This window comes from Nannospalax galili, unplaced genomic scaffold (genome assembly GCF_000622305.1).
Source record: "Nannospalax galili isolate Female #2095 unplaced genomic scaffold, S.galili_v1.0 scaffold999, whole genome shotgun sequence".
Lineage (NCBI taxonomy): Eukaryota > Metazoa > Chordata > Mammalia > Rodentia > Spalacidae > Nannospalax > Nannospalax galili.
The window spans coordinates 489,894-500,862 of NW_008344824.1; the positions used below are offsets into that span (position 1 = coordinate 489,894).

At 40.3% G+C, this 10,969-nt stretch overlaps 1 protein-coding gene across 1 annotated transcript in view; it reads left to right on the forward strand.

The window, feature by feature from the left end:
* Nucleotides 1–4,359, forward strand: part of Emc7 (ER membrane protein complex subunit 7) — an 18,042-nt gene extending 13,683 nt beyond the window's left edge. The window contains exon 5 of the mRNA XM_008841147.1: nucleotides 2,785–4,359. Within this exon, the coding sequence (XP_008839369.1) occupies nucleotides 2,785–2,937 (153 nt within the window). The 3' untranslated portion in view covers nucleotides 2,938–4,359. The remainder of the gene's footprint in view (nucleotides 1–2,784) is intronic.
* The last annotated feature ends 6,610 nt before the right edge of the window (nucleotides 4,360–10,969 follow it).

A 10,969-nucleotide genomic window follows, 5' to 3' on the forward strand; every position in this document is an offset into this window, starting at 1 on the left:
AAATAAACTCACTCCTTGTAAAGTATTTTTTCATGGTAGCCATTATGAAAGTTGTTAACTCAAGGGCTTCAAAACTGAACAGATTCAAAAGTAAAATAGATCATATAACATTTCTTTTGGGGGGGTGGGATTCAATAATCTTCAAAAAAGAAACTATATACATTAAATTATTTGGGGTGGGGTGGGGCGGGGCTTAGACTGGCCCAGACCTCATAGTAGTCGTCCTGCCACGGCTCCTGACTACTGCAATTGCAGTATGAACCACCATACCCAGGGTTAATTCTGGATTAGAGGGAATATTGTAATGGCTAATTTGTTTTGTTTTGTTTGAAACCGAGGTCTCACTATATAGCCCAGGTTGGCCTTGAACTCATAGAGGTTTGTCTGCCTCTGCCTCTTGGGTGCTGGGAGGCATGCGCCACCAAGCCCAGTCTGTAATGGTTAATTTTGATAGTCAAGTTGATTGGATTGATAAATGCCTAGGACATAAGTGGAGTACACCTTGGAATGTATCTGAGAGGGTATCTATTCATGGAATAGCTTAAGGTAAGGTTCATCCTGAATGTGGGCAGCAGCAAGGTATGGCTGTTGTCCTTGACTGAACAGAAAGGGACAAGGAGAGAGACAGTAGAGCATCCTCTTTGTCTGCTGTCCGGTCTGTCAGGAACCAACCTGCTCCTGCCACCTTGCCTTCCCTGCCATAATGAACTGCACTTTTGTGAGGTATTTGGTTGTAGCAACCAGAAAAGTAATTAGCACACATGTTAGCATATTTGATTTATGTTTATTTCTTGGATTGATTTATAAAAGCACCTTCTTTAAAACCTATAAATAGATTATACATTTGGGGGGAAATCCAAGCTAATATTTTTAACAGTTTCCTATTTGAAATGCTAAGTGATACAGTATTTGCTATTATTTTTTTCATGTCTGAACTAAAATAAATTTTACATTTACTTTTGGAAAGTTACATAAAATTTAAATTAAAACTAATATTACATTAATATTTGGATATGTGTTTGTTTGTGTGCATGTGGGTGTGGGAGTCCAGGTTGACACTGGTATCTTCCTCAGTTGCTGCCTGTCTTATTTTTTGCGGTGGGGTTTGTCACGGAACCTGGAGCTCACTGATTTGGCTAAACTGGCTAGCAAAAGAGCCCCAAGGAGCTACATGTCTCTGCCTTCCCAGCACTAGGATTGCAGGTGCATGCTGCTGTGCTCAGCTTTATTGATTGATTGATTGATTGATTGACTGGTCTTTTTGAGACAGGGTCTCCCTGTAGCCCCAGCTGGCCTGGAACTCACTATGTAAACCAGGCCAGCCTTGAATTCAGAGATCCACCCATCTCTGCCTCCCAATTGCTGGGACTAAAGGTGTGTGTCACCATGCCTGGCCCTGTGCCCAGCGCCCAGCTTTTTACATGAGTGCTGGAGATCTGGGAAATCAGGTACTCATGCTTATTATATAACAAACATTTACCAACTGAGCTGTCTCCCCAGCCTCTAATACTACATGATTAATATTGAGTAGTACTTTATCATTGTTAGTTCTGTAAGGGGGAAGAGAAAGCCTCTAATGCACCAAATCCTTGTTCTGCCATGCCAGTGGCTTGTTTGTTGTGTTCTTGCTTTAGACACTGTAAGTAAGGTCACCCAAGGTATAGCATAGGTCACCCAAGGCATAGCATGGTCTACTGCAGCTCGGGAGTCAAGTCTTGAAAATAGGAGTTATTGTCCAAACTTTTTTGATAACTTTGATGTTTAGTTAGAGAAGGGTAAAGTATTAGAAAATAAGAAAGGCTATAAAAAAACAAGATATATCCACTGTCAAGAAAAAAGTCTTTTATAGAAGCATACAGTAAAAAAAAAAACAAAAAACAAGTATGATGACATACATCTATAATCTTAGCACCTAGGAGTCTGAATAAAAAGGATTGCCACAAGTTCAAAGCCAGCTTGAGCTACATTGTGAGTTTAAAGCAGGCTTGACCTACATAGTGTGACCCTGTCTCAGCCATCCCCCCAACCCAACTAAATAAACACAATAAGGTGAATCAACCCTATATAAGAATATATTATACATTTACATGTTTAATGTTGTAAAAGATCAACATGTTTAGTGGCATAAAAGAGGAATGGAGTGGGGTGTGGTGGCACATGCCTAAAATCCTAGCATTTGGGAAACTACATAACAAGTTCAAGGCTATCCTGGGCTATGTGAGACCCTGTGGCTGGAGAGATGGCTCTGGCTAAGAGCAGAGGACCAGAGAGAGTTTGGCTCCTGGCTCCCACATGGCAGCTCACAAATGTCTGTTACTGTAGTTCCAAGGAATCTGATGCCCTCTTCTGGCCTCCACAGGTAAACACTTAATACACATAAAATAAAAATAAATAAGTAAAAAAAATTTTATACTTGATCTTAGCTAAAAGACCGAGAAGTGGTAAGTTTAAAAAAAAATGTAATTAAAAAAAAACCAAGGTTGGGACAAAAAGAAAAAATAGGTATACAACGTGATTATTAATAATCTTTAGGTGAAGTGCTTTCGATTTGGGGAGTGATTACTGCAGATTGAACCCAGGGCTTCATACATCATGATAGGTAAACGCTATACCACTGAGCTCCACCCTCAGTCCTGGTAAAGAACTTTTACATACGACATTGAGTCATTGCTTAGAACCATTAACTTTTACTTGTTCTCCTCCTTTCCTTCTTCCTTAGTAGGAAGTGTTAGAAACTAAATATCTGGAAGGATCTTTCATTTCTTACACTTTTTCTCCCTGCAGGAGATGGAGCAGTCAATGAATATGCTGAATTCCAACCATGAATTGCCTGATGTTTCTGAGTTCATGACAAGACTCTTCTCTACAAAATCCTCTGGCAAATCTAGCAGCGGCAGCAGTAAAACAGGCAAAAGTGGGGCTGGCAAAAGGAGGTAGTGAGGTGGTGCCCAGCTGTCATTTGCACAAACATGGCAACACTGGGTGGCATCCAAGTCGTGATGGGGAAACCATGTGAAGCAACTACTGTAGACTTGAGTCATCCTGAAAGTTGATCTCTTACAATTGTTGTCTATGTTAACTTTTTAACATGTTTTGTACTTGGTACACAAGAAAACCCACCTTTCATCCTGTGTCTGTTTGAGGTCAATATTGATGTCACTGAATTAATTACAGTGTCCTATAGAAAATAACATTAATAAATTATATGAAGTACTATACATTATGTATATTAAAAGAAGTCTTAATCTAGAGATAAAATTATCTTCTGTCATTTTTTGTTTCTTTTTTCCTTACTGTTTTCTTCTATTGTTCATTATCTAAGCTTTCTTAGTTAAAAGAAGTGAAAGAAATGGTTGATACTTTTAGAGCAGCATGTGTGATGTTTTTGTGTGTCTGTGGCCATACCTTTCAAAATTCCCAGTCCTTTCACTGGAGAGCTGGCACAGCCATTTAAAGCTCGGGCTCACAACCAAAAAGACAAATTTCCCAGTCCAAAGACAAGTGGTGGCACACACCTGTAATAATCCTACCACTGAAGATGCTGATGGAGGATTGCCATGAGTCTGAGCCAGCCTAGACTACAGAGTGAAACTGTTTTTAAAAAAGTAATCTGAGCCCTGACCTCACATTGAACATTCCCTGATATGTGAAGTGGAACCTCATGTTCCTGGTGTAGTTATGATTTTATTGTTGTACTTTCAGAGTATGAACATGTGAGTTGGTATAGAGCCTATATTTAAAGTTATGGTTACCATCCTTGATATTCATTTTATAATTATTATGTATCAACTATATGCTCTGATCTATAACAGAATACAGAGGCAAATTGTATCCAAGGACCCATCTCAGTAAAGCTATGTAGTATGTAGGGAAGGACCCAAAGACTGGCTTGGGGAGGAGGTATGGCAGAAGCAAAGCCTTACAGTCCAGGCTAGGAAATCAGCCTTACTGGGATGTTAGTGGCATAGCCCAAGAAGCCTTTAAATCCTCACTCCTTTACAATCTTAGAGGTCTTAGAGGACTGCATCATAAATTACTACTTTTCAGTCAGGACTAGCTCAAAAAATTGTTTTACTTCAATAAGTTACCAAGTTTTTACGCCTTTTCCCTATGAGTTATTTAAAAAAGAAATTCAAGCCCAGTATTGGTTCCATTTTCTCCTGCGTTAAAGAACTCCTTAATGCTTTCTTAACATGAAATCCGAAAACAACACATACAAAGGGGTTGGTTCCAAACTACTTTCTATTTTGTTTGTTTTTGTTTAGTTTTTTGAGACAAGATCCTATTCTGTACCCCAGGCCCCAGGCTTGTGTGTCGTTATATACTCAGTCTGGCCTCAGATATATGGTAATCTTCCTCTCACAGCCTCCCAAATTCTGGGATTCCACGTGTGCGCCACCATGCCCAGTGTATTTTCCCCTTTGTATTAGATGAAATTGCTTTGAAATGAAATTGGTAAGTTTTCTTTTAAAAGAAAAAAGTTCTGGAGCCTCAGAATGTAACTCAGTGGTAGAACACATGTTTTATTTATGTGAGGCCCTGAGTTCAGTGATTTAAAAGTGCCTGACCAGCACCAAAATGAAAGCGGCGAGGAAGTTCTGATGCAGAAGGTTTTCTGTTTTTTGGGTTATTTTAAATAACTTATTTATTATTTTTATATTATGTGTGCATGTGTATTGCCTGCATGTAGGTAGGTGCCACCTGTGTTGTGCTTTGCCCACAGGGGTCAGAAGAAGGTGTCAGATCCCTTGAAACTGGAGTTACAGATGGTTGTTAACTGCCACGTGGGTGCTGGGAATCGAACCTGGATCCTCTGGAAGAGTAGTCAGTGCTCTTAACCACTGAGCCATCTCTCCAGTCCCGTGATGCAGAAGGTTTTACTATTTCTGTTTGTATTTATACACTGTTACCCTAAGCTATGGTTAACTGTGGGTTAACTATTGATGGTTGAGTTAAATAGTATTCATTTACCTAGGTTTCTAATTTTCATTTAAAAGTATTTTAATTTTCACACTTGGTGAAAAAAATATGACATCCTCCTTTGTAATTCAAAGGAGACAGAGTATAGTAAGTCTGGTTAGAGGATCAGGAATCATGGTTAAAATTGTCATTTAGATTGTCCACATTTGCACATGGAGTGCTGAACGCCCAAGACATTAAAGAATAAATCCAGAGTGCAGGGACTTACCCTTTGTGTTCTAATTAAGAAACATACAGCAGGACTCGGGAGGTGGCTCAGTGGTTAAGAGCACTTACTGTTCTTCCTGAGGACCTGGGTTCAATTCCCAGCACCCACATGGCAGCACTCTTGCCCTTTGCAGCCCTTCTTGGGCACTGCACACATGCTAGTATACACATCGGCAATCAGAACACTCGTACAAATAAAAATAAAATCATTTTTTTGAAAAAGAACTCATAGCTATTTTGCATGAATTCAAACAGCATCTGAATATAGTATATGCCCTAACCCTATTACAAAAATGTTATGTCAGCTGTCCATGAAGATTTTGCACTTTTCTAGACCCTTGAGCCCATCCTTGGGATGCTTGCAGGTGCAGAAATGCTTGCAGATTAACTGGTTTGGGATTCAGTGCAAAGCTGCTGTTTTGCTGCTAACTTTCTCTGTGGCCTTCCCTCCTTGGACCATATTTTTGTCTTGTAGGCATGACAATAAATGCTTGTTGAATGAGTAAATAAAGGGGCTTCAAGTCCTCTCGTGTATAAATTGAAAGATTCTGATTAGACCTGTGTATTTCTTTTATTTTTAATTCTACTGTGGCTTGAACCCAATCTTACTGTTTGATGTCCTTAGCTTATATTCTTTATGTCTATAGCTTATTTTTCTCTGTTCTCTGCTATTCTTTATTTGGAACACAGTATTATTTTGCACTTGAGGGCTTTTTTTAGATACAGATTATGTGCTTCTCTCTTTTTCTTGCCATTGTTTGAGACAGGAACTCACTCTGTAGCCCATGCTGACATTGAACTTGATAACTCTTGCTTTAGCCTCCGGAGTGCAGGGGTTACTGGAATTACAGAAGTCTTGTGCTATCATGCCTGGCAGTGTATTTCCTTTTAAATGTAAGTTTTGTTTTTAAAACAATTTCTTCACATCTAAATTATATCTAAGCAATGACTGCAAAACAAATCCTGTGGGAGGCAGAGGCAGGCAGATCTCTGTGAGCTTGAGGCCAACAGGGCTACATACTGAGTCTCTGTCTCACAAAACAACAGAAAACAAAAATACCTTGCTGCCCATTCTTGCCACAAAATCCTGGTGCCGAGGATAGTTTTTCCAAGGTGATCAAAGAGTTTTTAGAACGAAACCTCTGGATTCATGCTGGAGGAGGTTAACATGGAAAACATTCAGGGTCTTACCAAACCTGCCCACGGTTGTATTACCATTTTCCCCTTGTTTTCTCTGACAGGAGAGAAGACACAATCATACAACAGCTGCTGTTCTTCTCAGTAGCTGGAGTCAGGGCTCACTGAGGCGTGTCAGTAAAGATAAGGGAGACTCCAGTTAGGTAAGCACTGAGACTTTTAGGAAGATAGGCTTGGTGCTAACATTCCTTTTGTTTAAGAAATACATTTAAGCCAGGTGTGGTAGCCTTTAATCCTAGCACTAGGGAGGCAGAGAGAGGCAGGCAGATCTCTGAGATTGAGGCCAGCCTGGTCTACATAGTGAGTTCCAGGATAGCTAGGGCAACAAGACGGCCCTGTCTAAAACATAACAACCCCCCCCCCCCAAAAAAAAACTAAGAAACATTTAAAAAATGTTTTTATTACTCAGTACTTGGGAAGTGGAAGCAGGAGTATCAGGAGTTCAAGGTCATTCTCAGCTGGAGAGTTAGAGGCCAGAAAAAAGAAATCTGAAATACACACATTTTTAATATATTTTAAATTATCAAAAATATGTTGATAATATTCACCTCTCCTCCCCCATATTGTAAAGAAAAATTTGAAACATCTTTTCTTTTTTTTTTCTTGCCTTTCAGGTCATATACAGTGTACTTTTACATGGCTGTAACCATCTATATACCATTTTGCATTTAATCAAAAATTCTGCCAATCACTAATTTCAGGGAACACAGTAGAAACTAGTGGCTGAGTTTTGTAGTTCAGCTGAAGGAGTCTGTTGAGATGGGTAGTACTTAACTTATAGTGTGTCATGTACTTTAGATATGATTATTTTCATCATTGAGAGCCATTTACTTTTTAATGTGAGACTTTCTAAGTGGCTAAAATTTTGTTATTCAGGATATCTACAAGGTAGCTTTTTTAAAATTCAGATATTGCCTATAGATTGCTACTGTTTTTATATTATTGAAAAAAATCAAGATAAAATGAACTATTAAAAGAGCTATTTAGGGTCAGGCGTGGTGGCACATGCCTTTAATCCCAGCACTTTGGAGGCAGAGGCAGGCAGATCTCTATGAGTTCAAGGCCAGCCTGGTCTACATAGTAAACTCCAAGACAGCTGGGGCTACAGGGAGACCCTGTCTCAAAAATACCAAAAAAAAAAAAGGGCTATTTAGGAAAAAAAAAAAAATCCCAGCCATGCATGGCGGCACATTCCTGTACTTCAGCTGCTGAGGCGAGAGGATTGAGTTAGGTCGGTCTTGGTTATATACTGAGAACCTGTTCCCCCTCACCCCAAAAACGTTCCTCTAAAATAGCAACAAATATTAGCTTATCTCTTTTGTCCACAGTTAACACAGCCTTAGGCGAGGAGAGGGGAACTGAAGCCTTCCACACTGGCTGCTGCCCAGTAGGGCTGAACTAGCCAGGCAGACCAACCTGAGAAGAGCGGGGAGTAAATGAAGTCCAATTAAATAGTTGGAATAGGTAGAGCCATAAAAATCACCTGTGTACAAAACTGCCAGTCAGAAACAATTGTTAGGGCATTTAATTCCATTGAAATTTAATAATGTATTTACTGAAGACTCATCTGCAACTGTAAGTAATTTGTGTGTGTCTGTGTGTGTGTGTGTGTGTATGAATGTATTGCTTGCATGTATGTAAGTGCACCTGTGTCGTGGATTGTCTGCAGAGATCAGAAGAGGATGCAGGATTTCCTGGAACTGGAGTTAGGGATGGTTGTTAACCATCATATGGGTGCTGGGAACTGAACCTGGGTCCTTTGCAAGAACAGCCAGTGCGCTTAACCACTGAGCCATCTCTCCAGCCCCAGCTCTAAGTAATTTTGAAAACAAATTTTCCATATATGTGAGTAAATAATTTATTTCATTCTCTTTAAAATTAAAGGGGCTGGAGAGATGGCTCAGTGGCTAAGAGCACTGAATGCTCTTCAGAGGACCTGGGTTCAATTCCCGGCACCCACATGGCAGCTATGAACTGTCTTTAACACCAGTTCCAGGGAAATCCGAAGCCCTCTTCTGACCTCCGTGACATTGCACGACACAGGTGCACTCACATACAGGCAGGCAATACACTCATACACATAAAAAATAAATAATAAAAATATATTAAAATTAAGAAATCGATTTAATTGACAAAGATTGAGTATATTTCAAGGTGTACGATGTGTCTCATATGTACATAAGGTACAGTGGATTGCCACAGTCAACACTCCATCCTCAGAAGTCCAGAACTTACTTATCTTGCCACTGATAGTTTCCTTTGACCATCTTCCCAACTCCTCACATCCTGGCCCTGGTAACCACGATTTGATTCTCTGTCTAGGAGCTTAGCTTTTATAGATTGTTCATACAGGTGAGATTATGCGTGTGAGTTGATATTGTTTGTTTGATTGATTTTGGTTTTGGTTTTGTTTTCTTGTTTTTTTGAGACAGGATTTCCCTGTAGCCCCAGCTGGCCTGGAACTTGTCTAGGCTAGCCACAAATCTCACAGAGATCCACCTGCCTCTGCCTCCTGGGTGCTTGGACTAAAGGTGTGTACCACCATGCAAGTTTTAAAATAAAACTTTATTAGTGTTCTTTTAAGATGATGTTTTAAAGTTTGCCAAGCTCAAGAATAGGTAAGTAGGGGTTGAAGAGATGGCTCAGCAGTTAAGAGCACTAGCTGCTTTTGCAGAGGACCCAGGTTCAGCTCCTAGCACCCACATGGTGGCTCACAACTCCAGTTCCAGAGCATCTGAAGCCCTCTTCTGGCCTCTGCAGACATTACATGTATGGGTGCACAGGCAAAACACTCATACATTTATATGAAAATAAAAATAAAATTTTTAAAGAATAGGTAAGTAGTTCTAACTGAAGGTAAACCTTGTCAGGTACTTCTGATAGTGCTTCTCCCATAAGGTAAATAAACTGAAACAAGCAAAAATGCCACCTAAAACTAAGCTTTTGTAAGCCTACGAGGAACACATGGCTATGCATTTCTTCCACCTTGCCCCCTTTCCCCCTTCCTCTATTGTCATAAATTTCAAATTCGCTGTTTTCCTTCCAAGAGAAAATGATTATAGTCCTAGGTTTTGGCACCTAGAGCTTCAGGATCCATAATCCTAAAGGTGTTTCTAAGTGAGAAATCTGATGGGAACACTGGATGCCTTTTTGACTTTCCAAGGATTTCAAGATAAACATCTTTAAGTTCTGACCACAATTCCCCCACACCTATTTTTGTGCCAGTTCCTTCATATATATTATATATACACATATATATAGTTTCCCAGTGAAAACTACCTACTCTTGAACCTCTGGGCTTTTTGATCATTTCTTTAACTCTCCACGACACTCCTATCCCTTTTCTTGCTGTGTCTTGCATCTTCTTTTGGACCGAGTGGAGAAATCATCTTTAGAAATCTAGGCTTGAATGAGGGCCTCTTTGTCCTTCGTGCCTGTGCTTTCCCCACTGTATTATAGCATTTCATGTTTCTGGGTTGTTTGCTTCCTTCTGACTCTTTTCTAGGCCTTAACTTCTTGAACTGTAAGGCCTGAGAGATACAATAGTCCTGTCTTCAAGGAAGGGTAGAAGGATCTTTTCCTTTCCTTCCCTTTATTTTTGGAGGTAGTGTCAAATGTAGCCCAGGCTGGCCTTGAACTTGGTATGTAGCCAAAGATGAACCCCTGATCCTCCTGCCTCCACCTCCTAAGTACTAGGATTACGGTTGTGTATCCCGATGCCTCCTTGTTTTACGTGGTTCTGGGTGTCAAAACAAGGGCTTCATATGTGCTAGGCAAGCACTCTGTCATCTGAGTTACGTCCCCAATGTAGAAGGATCTTAATTGCTGATAAGACAATTCTGGGGTGCCTACTGCACATAAAGATCTCTAAGATCAGAGCTCAAATCATTAGACAAGGATGGAGATCGGTGACCATGATGAATTAAAATTTTGCTTCTTAGGGAGTTACAAATATACTAGCCACTTTGGGAAAAAGCCAACAACACTGCATATACACATATACTCAGGCAAACTAGGAACCTTCCTTTGTAACCATCTCCTGTCTCAGGTGTGTGCATACTTCGTAAAGAATACACTGATGTACCTGTACAATACATGTGCTGTGGCTCTTAGGAGCAGGAACATGATGATAAGCAAATGGACATGAACTCTGGCTTCAGAGTTCAGCGTTTAAAGATATAGATATTAGGGCTGGAGAGATGGCTCAGTGGTTACGAGCACTGACTGCTTTTGCAGAGGACCCAGGTTCAATTCCCAGCACCCACATGGTGGCTACAAGCTGTCCTTAACTCCAGTTCCAGGGGAATCTGAAGCCCCCTTCTTACCTCTGCGGCATTGCACGACACGGGTGCATTCACATACATGCAGGCATTACACTCATACACATAAAATAAAATTAAAAAAAGACTTTATTTCACGTGTTTGAATGTATTGCCTGCATGTAGGTAAGTGCACCTGTGCCATGCAATGCCCAAGGAGGACAGAAGAGACTGTCGGATCCCATGGAACTGAAGTTATGGACAATTGTTAGCTGCTATGTGGGTGCTGGGACTCAAACCTGGGTCTTCTGCAAGAACAACCAGTG